Source organism: Cygnus olor, chromosome 10, assembly GCF_009769625.2.
Source record: "Cygnus olor isolate bCygOlo1 chromosome 10, bCygOlo1.pri.v2, whole genome shotgun sequence".
Lineage (NCBI taxonomy): Eukaryota > Metazoa > Chordata > Aves > Anseriformes > Anatidae > Cygnus > Cygnus olor.
This window is the reverse complement of record NC_049178.1, coordinates 16420642-16439200: the sequence shown is the minus strand read 5'-3', so window position 1 is coordinate 16439200 and position 18559 is coordinate 16420642. Positions and strand designations below refer to the sequence as shown.

The 18559-nt window shown below is 38.3% G+C and overlaps 1 protein-coding gene across 1 annotated transcript in view; it reads left to right on the top strand.

The window, feature by feature from the left end:
- SUCLG2 (succinate-CoA ligase GDP-forming subunit beta) overlaps window positions 1-17861 on the top strand; it is a 115064-nt gene extending 97203 nt beyond the window's left edge. The window contains exons 10-11 of the mRNA XM_040568463.1: window positions 9820-9940; window positions 16084-17861. Coding sequence (XP_040424397.1) covers window positions 9820-9940; window positions 16084-16199 — 237 coding nt within the window. The 3' untranslated portion in view covers window positions 16200-17861. The remainder of the gene's footprint in view (window positions 1-9819; window positions 9941-16083) is intronic.
- The last annotated feature ends 698 nt before the right edge of the window (window positions 17862-18559 follow it).

Below are 18559 nucleotides of genomic sequence, written 5' to 3'. Positions count from 1 at the left end.
TTAACTGTTTAGTGATTTAATTCAGACAGGGGTTGCATAGGTATAATAAATGATGGATATCTATTTCTTTTTAATGGAAGAGTGTAACTGCATTGACTAAGACTTGGATCTGTCTTGATCCAACCTTCTGTCTCCAATGGCAGCCAAAAACAGGTTCCCAGAGAAGAGCATAAGAAAAGGACAAGGCTGTGAGGGTACTTCTGATATGTTCCCCCTGCTTTCTAGTAGTCTTTGATATCCTTGTATTTACCAGCCTCTGGCTTTCCTTCCACAAATTTATAACTGTATTCTGGACTCATGTAAGCTTTTGACATACACAATAACCCGTGGCAATCAGTTCCACACAATAACTATATGCTGTATTTAAAAATGACAGTAAAAGTGCCCCTTTATTTTTCCCCCCATCTCTGGCATTACAGGAACTGAGGGCTAGGCAATGAAATTACCTGGAGGCAGGCACTAAGTGATTGCACCCTGTTCCTTTTCCTCTTGCTACTCGCAGTCTTTCCTATATAACCTCCTTCAGCTTTCCTTTTTCTAAGATGGAAAGCCCTAGTTTATTTGTTCGTTCTGTATACAAAGCTTGTTCAGTATCTGTTATCTTCTTTGTACCTTCCTTAGTTTTATTATTTCCGTTTTGATTTTACTTATGTGTTAATAGTTAGCTGATTTTTATGTGGTAGTAATTCAGAACCTAATGAGCACAGTAATTCAGGTTTTTGATGACTACCACGTTACCATAAAAGAACGATTTCTAATTATTTGGAGATTTCAGATGTGTATATGCAGTTCAGTACCCATGACAAGGCATTTTTATACTTTAATTAAGCTTTGGGAATTACAGAATTCCTTTGTAAAAGTTCGTATTGTCTCAGTAAGAAAAACAGTGTGACCTAGATAGCAGTTTCTGTAGCATTTAATTTTCTTCTGCATGGGGAATAGATGTCAGAGATGTTTCTCAGGTGACAAACTAGGAAGATCCCAAGTCTCCCTAGAGCAGAAGAGTTGCTGTTCTTCATCTGTTTTCTCCCTTGAGGTGGATACAATTGCTTAGTATTTTAATACTCCAGGTAAATATAGTATTTCTGTCTTTAAGGGTATTTTTAAAGAGGAGTAATAAAGATGGTTTCGATGGGCATTGATTTCAGGAAATAAATCCCTTGCCGTAATGGTTTGCAAAGTAGTATTTAGGCCTGTCCCTTACCTAAAAGAAGGTGTAGAGCTGAACACACAATGATGGAGGAAGTAAATGGCAGGGGTGGTGTGAAGTCTTATGGTATGAGTGTCTTGACATGTGGAGTCCCTCTTAAAATACAGCTCCTGGATTTCTGTTCCTTCTTCCAACAGAAGAGGAAATCTTCACGTAAAGTGGCTTCCCAAGTTTCAATAAACAGAGAAATCCTAAGACTACTTTAAAGATTATGATTTTTTTTTCTTGTTTTAAAACAATTTTAGGAAAAGTTTTAAAGTGATGTGTTGAAATGTTGTACTTTGTTTAGAAATTTGACTGGTATTTGTCAAACTTCATTCACATATTAGTGAAAGTCAAATCAATGGCCAACCAGCTAGAGAGAAGGTACACTTGAGATCTTCCCAAATTTATCATGTGTGCATTTTTAACTGGCTTTTGAATTAAAAATAAAGACTTGAACTAACCATCACATCAACAGGTCTATTTAGTCAAGGTTTTTTTTTTTTTTTAGATATTCAGGATTGTATCATTTAACCGTATCAGCTTGGGTAACTTACCAAGTTTCTGTAACACTAAAATGCACTGAACAGTGTAATTTACTGTTAAAATAATTCATCTGACAGTACCTATGCTAGGCTTTGAATATTGTATGAGTTCCATTTTTATGTATCCATGTTCTCCAGGTACACTCTTTCCAGGAATATTCCTTTTTTTTTTAGTTTGATGTAAACTTTTTTGGCCTTTTGTCTTTTGACACAACATAAAGCATGATGAAACTGTACACAGATCCATCCTAGGACACAGCATATTGCTGAGATAGGATAGTGTGCTTCTTATTGTATGGCATTGCTTAAATGATGATCACATTGCTACGTTGTTTTTCAGAAAGTTGATTATTGTTTATCAGAAATCTAACTTGAACTAAAGATGCTAAGGACATTAAAGGTAGCACATAGTACAGTATCTCTGAGAAATTAAATCTTTAGTGCAGAGGCAAAATTCAAATAATGGATCAATTTGAGTAGACCTTTTACAGTCATACTACTGTATAGACCATCTTAGGTAAGTGGATTTGGAGGGTATTTATAACCTATTATACTAATAATATATATTAGTATAATATATACCCTCGGGATCCACCCGAGGGTACTGAGAGAACTGGCGGAGGAGCTGGCCAAGCCGCTTTCCATCATTTATTGGCAGTCCTGGCTATCAGGAGAGGTCCCAGTCGACTGGCGGCTAGCAAATGTGACGCACATCTACAAGAAGGGCCGGAGGGTAGACCCGGGGAACTATAGGCCTGTTAGTTTGACCTCAGTGCCAGGGAAGCTCATGGAGCAGATTATCTTGAATGTCGTCACGAGGCACTTGAAGGGCAACCAGGCGATCCGGCCCAGTCAGCATGGGTTTATGAAAGGTAGGTCCTGCTTGACGAACCTGATCTCCTTCTATGACCAAGTGACGTGCCTGGTGGATGAGGGGAAGGCTGTGGATGTGATCTACCTTGACTTCAGTAAGGCTTTTGACACTGTTTCCCACAACATTCTCCTCAAGAAACTGGCTGCTCGTGGCTTGGACTGGCGTACGCTTCGTTGGGTTAAAAACTGGCTGGATGGCCGGGCCCAAAGAGTTGTGGTGAATGGAGTCAAATCCAGTTGGAGGCCAGTTACTAGTGGAGTCCCCCAGGGCTCAGTGCTGGGGCTGGTCCTCTTTAATATCTTTATCGATGACCTGGACGAGGGGATCGAGTGCACCCTCAGTACGTTTGCAGATGACACCAAGTTAGGTGCGTGTGTCGATCTGCCCGAGGGAAGGAAGGCTCTGCAGGAGGATCTGGATAGGCTGGACCGATGGGCTGAGGTCAACTGTATGAAGTTCAACAAGGCCAAGTGCCGGGTCCTGCACCTGGGGTGCAACAACCCCGAGCAGCGCTACAGGCTGGGAGATGAGTGGTTGGAAAGCTGCCTGGCCGAGAAGGACCTGGGAGTACTGGTGATAGGCAGCTGAATATGAGCCAGCAGTGTGCTCAGGTGGCCAAGAAGGCCAACAGCATCCTGGCTTGTATAAGAAGCAGCGTGGCCAGCAGGTCTAGGGAAGTGATTGTCCCCCTGTACTCGGCTCTGGTGAGGCCGCACCTCGAGTACTGTGTTCAGTTTTGGGCCCCTCGCTACAAGAAGGATATAGAGGTGCTCGAGAGAGTCCAGAGAAGGGCGACAAAGCTGGTGTGGGGTCTGGAGAATAAGTCTTACAAGGAGCGGCTGAGGGAGCTGGGGTTGTTTAGCCTGGAGAAGAGGAGGCTCAGGGGAGACCTCATCGCTCTCTATAGGTACCTTAAAGGAGGCTGTAGAGAGGTGGAGGTTGGTCTATTCTCCCACATGCCTGGTGACAGGACGAGGGGGAATGGGCTCAAGTTGCGCCAGGGGAGGTTTAGGTTGGATATTAGGAAGAACTTCTTTACCAAAAGGGTTGTTAGGCATTGGAATGGGCTGCCCAGGGAAGTGGTTGAGTCGCCATCCCTGGAGGTCTTTAAAAGACGTTTAGATGTAGTCCTTAGTGATATGGTTTAGTGGAGGTTTTGTTAGTGTTAGGACAGAGGTTGGACTAGATGATCTTGGAGGTCCCTTCCAACCTAGACGATTCTGTGATTCTGTGATTCTGTGATAATATAGTGCAGTCAAATAAGATGAATTCCCAAAGTATTTAATGACCAGCGCTTACCAAATATACCTGTGACAGGGGTGGAATGTGTGCATCTTGTTTTTGCTTCAGTGAAATCCCCCAAATCAGACCTAAGCATGCAACTATGCTTGATTCTGGATGCACAAAGAGAGATTTAAATGAAATCTGAAATATTGCACACTCATCTTATACAGAGGAACTGATCCTGTGTGTTGTTTTGCTCTTGCAATATGCAGTCGTGTAAGTAGTACTCATCCCTTCATCTTATTTTGATCTGCATCCTGATTGGCTTATCCAGGGGCTTGATCTCCTTGAAGCTCGGATATTTAAATGATAGTCAGAACAAATTTAATTTATGCTCTTTTATTCCTTGTACCCATGATCTGATAGAAAACTTATCCCCTCATATTGGCACCAGAAATTCAGTTGTTTTAGGAACTGCCAGGCGCATTCCATCCCCAAAACGGTGCTAAAAGTTGTTTTGATCTCAAATATACTTGACAAGAGTACTTTGTGGACTCAACATTTTTCTTTCCCTCCCGTTCCTTACTCTTGTAAGGACTGAAGTGTTCCTGGTGGTCCATCCTGAGCTGTCTTTGGTGTCAGAGCTCTCCCTGCTGCTGGACCCAGCTTACCTGAATGCTTTTCTTACCCCATCAAGGGGCCACAAACACGATCTGGTCAATCGTCAGGGTATCATTGTTGAATGCTTTTCAAACTAGCAAAAGCCAATGCAATTGTGTCCCGTTCTAGATACCGAATTTGTGGTAATCAGCAAAATCTCAAGACTGTAGGCTATTTTAGTGCATCAGAAGCTGAAGTTGCAAAGTTTTGATTTTACAGAATTGTGGTGTTTGGGATTTTTACTGTGTCACCAAAGGAGTTGCATTGCTAAAAGGGCTTCCCCCAGTGCTGTACTGGTGTGCAGGCCAGAGGCTGCCAGCTGTGCAAGAAAAGGGCATAACATACAACAACTGGGTGTAGCAGAAACCAGGCATTCACTCTCAGAGAGACTTAAGTTCCTCAGGAACCTCTCAAATAGAAGCCAAAAAATAGCATCAGAGAAAATACTTAATGTGCTTTTCCTACCTGTCAGCCAGTCTTCCCCCCCTACTGCAAGAAAGTCTGAATTTTGTTTTGGGGATTCATCAGAGTTCCTGTCCTCCTGTGCTATTATGGCACATTACTAATGAATTTTAAACCCTGGCGCATTTTAAAATAGTCAAAAACATTCAAAATTGCATGGCATTAATATTTTTTGACTGCAAGCATTCTTGCATTGCTTCTAGATGACTCATCCTTCTTAATTTTATCACCTCCAGACTGTAAAAGTTCCATCCCAAAGATGCAAAATACTATTTTGCTTCTCATTTTATAAAGTAAAATAAGATGGTTTGGCTTTAAGCAGAAAAAAAATAACCCTGCTCTTCTCTTAAGGGGGATTTTTATATTCCCTTTCTACATTGAGTTGCACTGTCCTCTAGTGGAGATTTTAAGCAATTGTTTCTGTATTTGTGGCTCTTTCTCCCACTTTGATACAGTACATTTAGTCTTTATTTGCAAATGAACCATAAATGTAGCCTTATATAAAAAGCTAGTGGATTATAGTAAGATTTCAAAACTGGATAAGAAAAAGCTATATTTGACCTGCAGTCCAATTTATAGTAATACAGGGACATTTAAAAATGTTTCTGTCTGACTTATCAGTTGGAGCAGAAGGGTGGAGTAAGGATGCAGATTTATGGCATCTGTTTTTTGTTGTGTGATATTGAAAGTTGCAGGTAATCTGCTTCTCTCACATTCAAACAAATGCTATAAGGTGTGAATAAATGAATAATAAAGGCCAGTGGAAAAATAAGAAGGATTAAATACACCTTATTAGATTGGAAATGAAGAAACTCACATCCCATTTTATTCATGGCTTTGTTTTATTCGTCTCAGTATTGCCTGGTAGTATGCTGCAAGCTTGCTTTTCTTTTTTGTTTTCTGGCAACTTCACAGATTAGTTTGGTAAAAAATAAATAAATGTATTTTTGAGGACATAAAATTAGACCCTGCTGACCAGAAGGACTGGGAGATATGATGCATGTTTTAACCTCAGAGAGCACTAGGAGCCTCCAGGCAGGAGCATGTTTGCCAACTGTAGCATGCGAAGCAACTGCTTCAACGTACATGTGACCCATGCCATCCTGGAGAAGAAATCTTGACAAATTTAGGCTGTTTCATAGTGTCTGGGTACATTTTAGCTGATGAAAGAGTTGAGAGTGGTCAAAACGTGAATTTAGTTAGCTTGAGATGTAAAGGTGTTTTTTTTCAGATTTCAGTCAAAGCAAACTGTAAGCAAGCGATTTCCTCGTGTAGCTTTTAATTTGCTGCAGATGTGATTTTACTGACAGTTGCTGAATAGCTTCTTTTCAACTAAAATAAATGGATTGAGCTTCAGAGCAACAATTTACAGCAAGGTCAGATTATATTGGTGATTTTATAATAATATTTATAGTTCCTGGTATTCATGCATCTCTGTGTGCATATAAGGGAAAAAAGATGCATACAAAGTCACTAAGACGTATCTGACACTGCTAATAGATGGAAAACTGTTGCAAACCTTCATGCTGTCATCAGTTTCGATGATGTTTTGTGTTTTTTTATGAGACATTCTCATAAGAAAAGTACACTGACAGAAATTTGGTTTTAGGGGATTTGAATATTAGAATAATTACATTTTCGAGCTTTCTCTGTTGGACAACGTGAAATATTTGTTTTATGATAAAATACATTTAAAAAAACAACAACTTACGTTCCAATATACATTTTCAGTAATATTCAGAAGAGATCTGTACTGTAAAATCATGGTCTTGGTGATTTGGGGGTTGGACAGGTCTCTAGCTGAGGTTTTGCCCATGCATTTTTTGCGTGCCTATTCTGATCCTTAAAAGCAACAGCTGAGGAAAAGATTTCACAACTGGCATAAGCTGACGTGAGCCTGTGTTAACAGGGAAGGTTATTCCCACTCCATCCCAGGCCCTAGCAGCTGTCGAGGGCTCTCCCTCGCCTCGGCCTGGTGCTGTCTGTCGGTGGGCTCAGTGGGCATCCGTCGGGGGTGCTACTCCGAGCACAGGGGAGGTGCAAGGCTGCCCTCTTTGGTGGCTGCCCATGCTTAGACTGTCTTAAAGCAATTATCAGACCACAGATTAGTTTGCAGTTGTGTTTTATGTGAGATTCTGAGTTTCACTAGGTATGAAACTTCTGCCATCGCTCAGCGCTGCAGTGCGTTGTTCTCCAAAGTCTGTTCTAGTTGTTCTGTGGCGGTAACAAAGGTGGAAAATGAAAGAGCAAGAACAACTTGCAAGTGTCAAGGTTTTGTCCTCTCTATTTTTGCATATAGATGTGTGGTGTTAGTGCAGAAGGATGTTCAACAGACTGGAGTGCAGAGCTGCAGACAGCGAGACGGCCTGTGTATAGATTTCTAAATGGGCTTTAGGAAAGGTGGAGTGCTTTATAGGTGCTGCCTGGAGTCATCCTGAATTGTACAGTGACCTGATGTCATTGTGCATTTTGTTAAGGCCTAGGAACATTTTAGAATAATAATAATAAAATACACTAAGTGCATTTTTCAAGTGCAGGCAGGTATGTGAAGCTGTGCTTCTGCTGCACCTGCAATGCCCTTAATTGCTTTCAACTGGCAGCCTCGTGCATTATGTCAGTGATCCACAACAAGTCTAACAGCAATCTCTTATCACAATTACTTCAATTAATACAGAAATATATTTATTTGGGGTATTTTTTTTATTATTTTTGGTGCCAGATAGAATTGCGGGCTTTGTCAAACCTTGCTACAGCTTACTTTAACATAAAGTAAGTTGCTACAAATTAAAATTGTTATTAATAAGGCAATAATGATTTTATACAGAAACAGATCTGCATAAAATTTCCATCACTCTTGCTTTCCAGCCCTGGTGCTTGGACCGGGCAGACTGCGGGTTGTTACCACCACCGATGGTGATGTCTTAATGCTATTGTGGGTTCCCTTATTTCTCCAGAGGAGTCCATAATCAATTGCGAGTACATCTGAGGGTGATTTCACATCTGTCAATTGTTTTGGTGGATGGAAAGAGCCCAACTTGTGGATATACTTGAATTTCCTTAATAATGTTGCTGAAATACAAAGTAATTTTGTAAGGTATATAGTATTGGGTAGAAATGGTAATTAGAGTAATAATGCTACCAAGTAACCTGTCCTGTACCGAACTGTTTGCCCTCTTAATATAAATCTCATGTTGCATATGCATTAGATACTGAGAATGCCAATGCGTAAGAATTCTGATACACAATGGGAGGTTTAGTTTTCTTACAGACTTGAATGACACAGAGATCATGCATTCTCTGTGCACATGAAATACTGAAAACCTTTTCATCCATCTGCTGGGTCTGAATGTTAAAGTTCTTTCAACTAGAAATGCAAGATCCAGTCAGGCTGCAGAAGCATATATAAACAATGTTCATGAATTTCCGAGGAGTTAAGGTGAATCTCAGCATCATTTGGGCTGATCTGTTGGCTTATTTGGAAGATTACAATAAAACCCAAGATTGAATTCTGTACCTGATTCAGTTTCTTATTGATTGAATCCTTTTAGACTCTTCTCTAATTTAACAGTGTATTTTTATTAAAGCCAAGCATACAAACATCAATTATCCAAGCTGCATCTAATTTCCTTCAACATTTTTTTCCTTTTGCTGCCAATGGATTAGAGGACCTGATTAGAATTCAGCTTGAAAGCTGAAAAGCAGATCCTTAAATGAGAATGTCTGCATTAGGAATTAAAATATCTGTACTGAGCATAAAATCCTCCTCCTTATCTCTAATAATGTAAACACCCTTGGTTAAGTTGATCTGTCACGTGCCTGGTGCAATGTCCCTGAATTAGGAGCATGTATTAGAACGGGCAAAGCAGTGTCTGGGCTTGTCCTGCTGCTAGAGTGCATCACTAGTACATTTTAACATCCAAGCACTTTGCGTAGGTATCTCCCTACCATAAGGGTTAATGGCATGAGAGTTTGAAGGGCTCTATTTTCCCTTTTTGTATTTTTTACCTCCTAATACTGAGAGTGTTTGCATGTGTCCAAGTAGTTGGAGCAAGGCAGAGAAGGGGCCTTGTAAGGTTTCACTACTGGTAGCTTCTTCACAGGTAAGGATTCTATAACAACACAAAGGTCTTTACCTGCTGTTATTGCTAGATTTTACTATCACTGTATTTGATTTCACAGAAATCAAGTGATCCTTTCGAGCTGAGGACCCAGTGTTGTATCCTGTGAAGTATAATTTAGTTGTGAATCGGGTGCAGGAATTTCAGTTTCAATATACTGATGAATAACGGTTTTTCAAGGTTGTTATCAATTAATCTGTATTAATGAACGCTCTTCATTACATGCCTTCCCTTATTAATTAGAATTAATTAATTTTACTCCTCTTTATCGAGTCAAGGCAACTATATTACCACTTCCTTTGCACTGCTTATAATAAAGCGAGCATCCAAATTGTTTTGTGAAGTGTATGTGAATACTTCATTGCATGTGCATACACACACATCCAAACAGCGTTTTCTGAGCTCCAGCCTCTGAAGATTCAATACATGAAAAGAAAAAAATCTAAAATGTAGATTGTTTAATCTGTTTTTATTTTTACTAAAAAGTAGAAATGCCACTTTTCTGTGTAATGTTTTTATGACATAAATTGCCATTCCAATTTCGACCAAGGCAGTTAATCACTGCTGCATGTTACAGAAGCAGTACATTCGGAATCAAGTTCTCCAAGGTCTAGATGTGAAGCTTCGAGCAGTCTGTAAATGACGCCCAGTCTAACAGAGGGAAGTTTTTACCCTGCTTTGCATATCTTACCTATGTTTAGTAAAAATATATTTAAAATTTCCCTCTCTGTTTCTTTCCTACAGGTTGAAGCAATACTTGTAAACATTTTTGGTGGTATCGTGAACTGTGCCATTATTGCCAATGGTATTACCAAAGCTTGCCGAGAGCTTGAGCTGAAAGTGCCTCTGGTGGTCAGACTGGAAGGTGAGTGCTAGTGCTTTCTGACAAAATCTTCCTTCAGGTGCACAGTAATCCCTTTTGGCTTTTGGTGGTCGCTAAGCTCAAAATAGGCTAGTACGGCACGATACAAATGTGTTCAATTCTTTATCCGTAATGACTTGAAGACAATAAACTCTTTCTTTGCATATTTCTGCATCCCTGGTCCCAGGTGGTATTTGAAGTGATGCAATTTTTCAGTGAAAGCATTACGATTTTGCTTGTAACATTTGCAATGCAAATAGAAATGATTTTGATGCAAGTTTCTATTCACTGGAAGATATTTCTTTTTCATGTGATTTTTACTGAATGCAATTCTATTATTGCTAAACCTGTAGCAACAAAGAGTTTTCTTAAATCTACTTCAATATAATTAAAAGAAAAAGTTTAGAAATGGTATTTCTGAGAGAACTTACTGTAACGCATTCTTCTGCCCAAGTATCTAATCCAGCTAAAATCCATTAAAAACAGAAGATTTGGTAATGGTATGGAATAATTTTATAGGACACTCAGCGTTGTTCAATTGGAAACAAAAGAGAAATAAAGAGGAGAGGAAGAGCGCTCCTTGGTGGTTACTGGCTCCTCTTCCGTTCCTTACTACAACGGCAGTGGGCAGAGAGTTCTATCTGTCATTTCTGAAAAGTGTCCTGAAGGAGGAAGGCAGATTCTTCTTCTGTCACTGAATGGGTAAAAGGTATAAAATAACCTGTCACTCCGCACTGGTGGTGAATGGAGGAAATGCATCCTTTTTATGGATTAGAGATACTAAACAATAGTGTGTTTTTTCATACTAAAAGAGGTTTAAAAAATATAGGGTTCTGAATACCCCAGACTTTCTCTTATTCAAAAAATAAAGTTACAAGGCAGGCTCACCGTGAAGCCCTTTGTTTAGGGGGGTGCTTCTTTGGCCTTTCCTGATGAAGACAGACACGTAGCACAGCCTGACATGCATTTCGGTCCTGTTGAAGATCCACACTGCATTTCCCTGCAAGGCTTGAATAATTTTCAGAGGGCATAAAAATATTCTTGGTTTATCGTGGGTAGCCTTTTGCTGTAGCAAGCACAGGAAAACTTAAATAAAATGGATTTTAAAACCAATGGTGAAGATTTTCTTTGGGTGATGAAGCACTGCTGAACACCATAAGAGACTAACTGGATAGTTTGGAACGGGTGAAGGAGAAACTGATGGATGTTGGCTACCAGCAGGGAAGTTATACAATATAAAATCTCATTGTTTATCAGCTCTAGGCAATGTTGCTTAGCTTTTTGTCATGGCAAAAAAAAACTTCTCCTGTCTTCTGTAGCTGGCAAAAAGTTTATCAGAAGTGCAGAGTAACTGTCTATTATAGCTGTCATTTTATAAGTGAAGATATTGGAAAAGTCATTAGTTCTCCTTCTAAACCTGATAGCTCAAAGTTTTTTCTAATGCAATGGTTGAAAACAATGTAAGAGAAACAGAAGAATTGACTCGCTTGTTTTAAACTGCAGTCCGCTGCGTCTGCCTTTGGTCTTTCTCTGGTACATCTTCCACGATTGTACACAAGCCAGGGTGATTTATTTTTTTTTTGGTGACTTCTGGGAGATTGCAAGAGACAAAGGAGTCCCTGGGCTGAATTAGCAAAGTCCCAATTGTGTTAGCTACTGCACGTTGGGTTTTTCTGGAAGAGGCGTGGAGCAGGAGTACTTCTGGCTCAGGGTTGTGCGAAGCCTCGTGGAGGCGACTGCATGGTGCCCATTCCCCTTCTGCCAGTGACCTTTATGAGAGCCACGCGCTGCTTATGCACAGAGGTCAAACCTAAATCTTCAGAAAGTCAAACACGTGTTTTAATACAAGCATCTTCTGATGCTTGACCATCTTTGACCATCTTCCCAAGATAGCATGCTCTTCGCCAGGTTTGTGATGATGCTTTTCCTAGACTTGCTTAGTGATTCAAGAGATAACGGAGATAATTTTAATTCCTTCTGTTAGTCCTGGTGTTACCTGTTAATTCATTCTAAACGATGACCTCGGATGTTTACAGCCTTCAGATGTTGTACTTAGAAACTGTTAGCTTGTAGCTCCTGCCTTCTCTGCCTCCTTAATCACCCGACCAAGCAATATATGTATTTGGTTCTTTTAATCTTTCCTCAGAAATCAATCCCTCTGGATCCTTAATCATCTTCCTTGTTCTTCTTTGAACTTCTACTAGGTTATCCAAATATGTAATGATTTTGAATTAATAATGAGGACTGTGGAAGAAATAAGACTACATAAGACTTTTTAAAACATCACTGATAACATTTTATACTTCAAAAGAAGAAAAAGGGACAGGCACTTTTTTGGATTTCCGTTCTTCTAAAGGAAAGTTCATGATTATTCCCATAAATCTAACAGATTTGTGACCTGCACTTTGCATTCAGGCAAAGAGTCTGTACTGTATTACAAATGTCTCGATGACTAGAGTTTTAATCAGTCAAATCTGCCTTGATTTAGCAGGATTCTGTGGACAAATCTTTGTTCTCAGTTGTATAATAATTACAAGCTGTTTTACCAGTGGATAAAGAAAGGATTACTCTCCTCTTTGAAAATGGTAACTTTATAATTACATGTATTTACTTGCCTTATCAGTAAAGAACTCAGCAGCTGAGACGCAGGATTATTGTTGTTTGAAAGGCTTATGGACAAATGGAGAAACTACATATTCCAAATTTTATCTTCTACAGATGTCGAAAACTCACTTCTGCTGTTTTTATGCAGGATTTTTTTTCCTTTAAAATGTAATGTATTTCAATTAAGTTCTGCAAGAACTAGCTAGCAGTGCTGAATGGAAGCCAAAGCTTGCTTTGCGTTTATGTAGCTCAGTGTTAGATGAAAATATGAAAGAATAAAAAAGAATTGTGAATTAGATATCTTCTTCCTATGTTGGAAATTTTCTTCTCTCTCTCTCTCTCTGCAAATGAATTGTTTGTTTCTCTGGTTCATAGGACAAGAAGAATTGGGAGGATTTAGAACTACTTAATACGTTGAAACACAGTTAGAAGCAAACTGTTGTCTATTCAAATGCCTGAATGCAAAATGTTGCCTTATATTTAGAAATGTTGTCTTATATTTAGCCATGTGATTCATGACCTTATGGGTTCTTCAGCATCTAATGATTTTATTTTTTTCAGAAATCTTCCATACACAAGTGAAATTTTGCTTCAGTTTGTGTGTCTTGCTCTCATTTGCTTGTCGGCACAAATACAGTTCAGTATGGATGTCTGATTTTATTATCTCAAATTGCTTATCAAGAATGAAGAATGGGGTATTGCAAGGTCATACTTAGTACTTTTGTATCCATCCCATCAAGCGTTCTGAATTTAAACATTCAGCACAAGTGTAAATGTGCTATCGAGTCCTTCCCGCTCTAGGATGTAAACATGAAGCAGAGGAAAATATTTAAATAAACCTTGGGAAAAGTTAAGATAGGAAAGGCAAATCGGTTGGGCAGAATAGAAAGGATTTAATTGTCTCTTGTAAGCAGTCAATGAAAGTGTTGTGTTTTTTTTTTTTTCCTTGACTGTATAGCCAACAGGTACAAGATGTGTAAGCCACCAAAACTTCATGTTCCCTAGGTGAAGATCATCACTTAAAGCTTATCACTAGAGATGGCAGTGCAGAATCTTGCATCCTCGCCAGCCATCAGCCCCAAGCAGTGGTGATGCAGCCTGCTCCTAATGTCTATGACAGTGCAGGTGAATAATGAACATCACCAAAATCCTGTTGGAGTATTACTTGGGGTGGACTTTTTTGTTGTTTTCAATCGACCTATGCAGTCCTCTTGACTCATTTGTTACAGTGTGTGCTGGTAGAATCCTACAATTTGTAGAAACATGCTTGGATGGAAAATTTATTACAAGGATTTCAAGGATTTTTAGGTAACGAGTTGAATAGATTTGCTTTGCTAGTGATAGCAGAGATTTCAAGGCAAAAGAGGTGTAAATGTGACACATCCAATGTACACAGAGAGGCTTGTTTCAGAACCCAAATTTCCAAAGGAGAATATTTAAAATATAAAGCCTGACAGCATATGCTGATAAAATTACAGCTTTCCTGTTTTTCTTTGGAGTGTCATTGATAGTAATACTTGTCAGAAGGAAAAAAAAAAAAAAAAAAACTTTCATCAAAATGGCATTCTCCTAATAGGAGACAAGTTAAAAAACAAACAACAAAAACAAATGACAACAAGAAAAACACCACCGACAATAGAAGCCCCAAAGCCTTCAGTCTTGTGAATTTTCACCATTTGTCCATTTCCGTGCAGGTGCGGGGCAGGTTATTTCCATAGCCTATGTTTGGATTCTGTTTACAGTTCTCTGACACCATCCAGTGGCAAGAGGTTAATGTCAGAATAGTGGGATTATTTATTTGTTTATTTTAACATCTACTGCAATAAGATAATGCCTTTTGTGGATTCTTAAATGTTTTCGGTATTTTCTGAACATATAATTTTAAAACTCTTACCTCTGCTTTCAGCAGGATCTCATTACAATTTCTATATGTTCCATATATCTAAAATACTTATCACAATGAGATAAAAAGCTTTTTTTAAATATATATAAATATATATATATATATATGTATAAGATTGCTGCAAAGGAAATGCTCAAAAATGTTTAGTTGTATGCCTGGCCTATAAAACAGTATTTTATTTATTAAATACAGTAAGTAACCTCAGTCTTTTGACAGCAGTAAGATTTTCTCAGCCTTCATGTTTTCATTCATCTGCATAAACTCCTCCCTCCCTTTTTAGAGAACTGTTTTCTACTGATTTTGTAATGCATGGTAGACAAGTGGTGTGCAGAGCAATCAGTGTGGCACAGAATAGATCCAATGTATTGTTCCCATTCAGACCTGATAGTAAATTAATATTGGCCACTTAGTGAAGAGCAGAAGTTAATTTTAAACATGTGGCTATCGCAAACAGCACAATATTTTTCTGTATGGGAAAAATTCCAAGAAAAAAATGTTCCCTGTCTCCATTTATTGTCCCCATTACTACTGGGGCCTACTGCTACAGACATGTCTTTGGTCTTTTTCAGTGCCGATAGTGGGAATCCTGACTTGAGCACCCTGTTGATACAGACTTCTGAATTTCTCTATTTCTGCTGTATAATTTCAAACATTATAAAATGTCTGACAAATAAAAGTCAAAAATAAAATAACAAATTCACCCTTTAAAAATTCACCCTTTAAATTGAGCATTCTGGAAGTTGCACAATACAGAGTATACTTCTTGCTTTGTTAATAATTAAAGGTATAATTAGTGTGTGGTTCCAAATATAATTAAAATTCATTTTGCTAGGTCTAGGAATTATAAAGTAATTAAGCATTTTGACATGGCAAATGAACAAGAAACTTGATGTGCAGGAGTGAGTAGAAATGATCCTACAGAGGATCAGCTCAGGGTCTTGTGCATGGGAGAGGTGATGTGATCCCAAAGTGGATTCCCCTTGCTCAGTGAGATATCTGATTCAAAGTTCTTCTGTCGTGCAAGACATATCAGTGAGCAAACCTGTCATCTGGCCTTGCTGGAGAAAGTTCTGGAGAATTCAGGTTTTCCTTTTTAATTTGTTTTCAAAAAAAAAAAGAGCTAGAGTAAATGGGAAATCTGACTGAATCCTCTTTGGCCATTCTTTTTTCTTTTCCTGTGGATGCATGTGAGTTTTGGACCTCAGTTCCTCCAGAAGTGTTGTTTTCTCTGTCTCTCATCAGCAGCCTACACTGCTAGGTGTTTGTTGATACGTAGTCCTTTAAACTTGAATAAATGTTAAAATGGAGTCTGCTGTGAAATTCTGAGTGTCTTAAAGGCCTTATACTTAATCCATTATCCACTGCTCTTGCTGGATGTCCCTACCGATGTTGGATTGACCCTCTAATCTTCACAAAGCCCCTCTTGTAGATGCAAGTGCTATTACCAGATTGCATTGTCTGTCAGAATTGTCATTGAAATTCAGAGTTCTTTCCTCTCAGCTCAGTCTAAACCAATCATTGAATCTGTTGTTGAAATGATGTGCAGGTTGAAGCATCAACTCCACTAAATCTAGTGATTTAGTAGAAAATGCTCATTTATTCATTAACGTTACTAATTATAGTCAATGTTCTTTATTAGGAACAAATGTTCATGAAGCCCAGCGCATTCTGAATGAGAGTGGACTCCCCATCACGTCTGCAAATGACCTTGAAGATGCAGCAAAGAAGGCAGTGGCCAGTGTGGCCAAAAAATAACTCCTTGAAGATATTCTCATGGAAAGTGTCTATGTTTTACAAGATGTCATTCCTGCCATTTCAGAGAGGATTAGTGAACTTTTCCTAACCAGTCATCAGTGTTTGGGGGACTTTGTGACACATGGCAAACTCAGGCTATAGGCTGGCAAATTAGGCTTTGGAAATTTTGCAGCTACTTTCTTGAAAAGTATGTCTTTATCTCGTTTGGGTAATTTTGTTATTGAGAGTCTTATTAAGTAATACTTAGTTTCATAAAGCTGTTTTTGTGCTTTTCTTCCAAAATTGCCACTGACAAACTCATGATAAGATACAATAATAATTGACTTCTATCAACAGGATTGTTCTTTAATCAAACACGTAATTCACCTGTTTCACAATACTATCATTAATTTTTTATATTGTAGAGTCAGCAAACTAATAATGGGTTTATATTTTTATGAATTTTTACAATAATGTAAAAAATTGTGCTTACAATATCTATTTTTATTCAAATGAAAGTTTTTTTTAGAAAGCACACACTTTGCCTTAAGATGATTTTCTTTTGTAGATGCAAAAGTATACCTCATAATAGGAAAAGAGATTGAGCAGTTGTTAGTGAAAGGACCTTCCACTCTTACACTTTACCTATAAACAGGTGAAATGTGATTTATTTTCTATTTTTCAGAAATGAAGTGCAGTATTTCTAGGTGTAACCATGTCATACAGAAAGCTCTAGGAGAATGTGCCTGTTGGGCAGGAAATGGCTGCTAACTTTTCAGAATAACCTCTTTCATAAGTACGCCACTGCAGTGAGGTTTTAAAGATGAGAACCTTAACCAGTCTTCTATGGGATCATGGAGTACTCTTCAGTTGATATATTGTCAAAAAAAAAAAAACCAAAACTTTGATTTATTTATTGAGAATAAAATTCAAATCAACTTTTCAAATTTTAAAATATTTTATTTCTAAGACATCAGCAAAAATATGTACAAGAAAAAAAAGTTTCAGTACTCAGATATTGACTAAGATTTATTTTGGTTATATATGCCTTTGTAACAGTCAAAATTCAAGCTGTTAGTTACATGAATCATTCATTCAGGGAACAGAAGACAATACCAAATGGCTCATGTAACTAAAGAAATCAGTACAAATCTCACTCAGCACAGGAACTGCATGAAATTCATCAATAAATCGAACAGAGTACAAAGGAGTGAATATAGTGATCTGGTCTTGAAGACTTTGTAAATGGGCAGAGAGGTAAAAATTTGTCTAATAAATTCTTAATTGTGATTTTTTGAGCAGCTCCAATCAATACTATGTTCTACTTAGAGAAATGTAAATAAATTTTTCTTGGCTTTCCCATTAAAACTATTACACTCAAAATAAATTATCTGCACTGATCTCTGCCTCTTCACACAAACAGTGTAGATAGGTTGCTATCATCAGTTAGTATAGGGTGGTTTTTTTCTTCTCCATTCCTTTCTCTACATATTGCTCAAGGCAAAAACGTCTGACCATTAGAATAGCAATAAATATGCCACTAGGTATGTACTTACTGACTGAATGAAGGAGAAGGGTATCGTTAGCAGTTCTAGCGAAGGTGTTTAGAAGTGCAGTGCTTTGCAGGAAGAAATGTTTACCTCACCACAATAAATAAAAAAGTCACTCTTTTCTGTATTTTAATATTGGAAATAGAGGCATTCTGTGGAAGAACTGTTGATGCAATATTGTCATACACTGTGGATCTACTTCTGGCCTCAGAGCCATTCGTTGTGTGCGTGCGTCATTATTAGTCTGCAGAGATCGACATTATCTACACCAACTGCTTAGTCCAACAAATGTACAAATGAACCCATTTAATGACTTTATCCTCTCTAGAAAATATGAAATAATTTAATTTGTCCGTTGCATTCTGTGTTCTTCCATTTGGCATTTTGTTACAGATGGGCAAAATTAAATGCATAGGAATTTATTTGCAAGTGGGTAATAAATTCATATATACATGCTTTTTATCTTTAAAAAAAAAAAAACAAAAAAAAAAACCTTTCTCCCCCATGCACCCCATTTCTTACACATAGCCTCATGACAGTACATACAGGTTTTATTCCTCTTAAGCCATATGTGGAATAGAACCATAACATTTTACTTTTCAGCTGTTAGGTGGGATGTTTCCTTAGCTCTGGGTGTGGATTTTTGAACTGGCACGCTTCCCTTCGGCCAAGGCCCTGTATGCTTTCTGTAAGCAGAGGCTCCCTTTGTATGCTCAGTTTGCCTTGTGTGGTGTTGCAGACCGGCTTCGTGTTACTTGCATGGGATGTTTCTCTGTGTATGGAAACGTTTATAAAGTTAGTTTTGGTCTCCCTTGGAAAGGAGATCTGGTT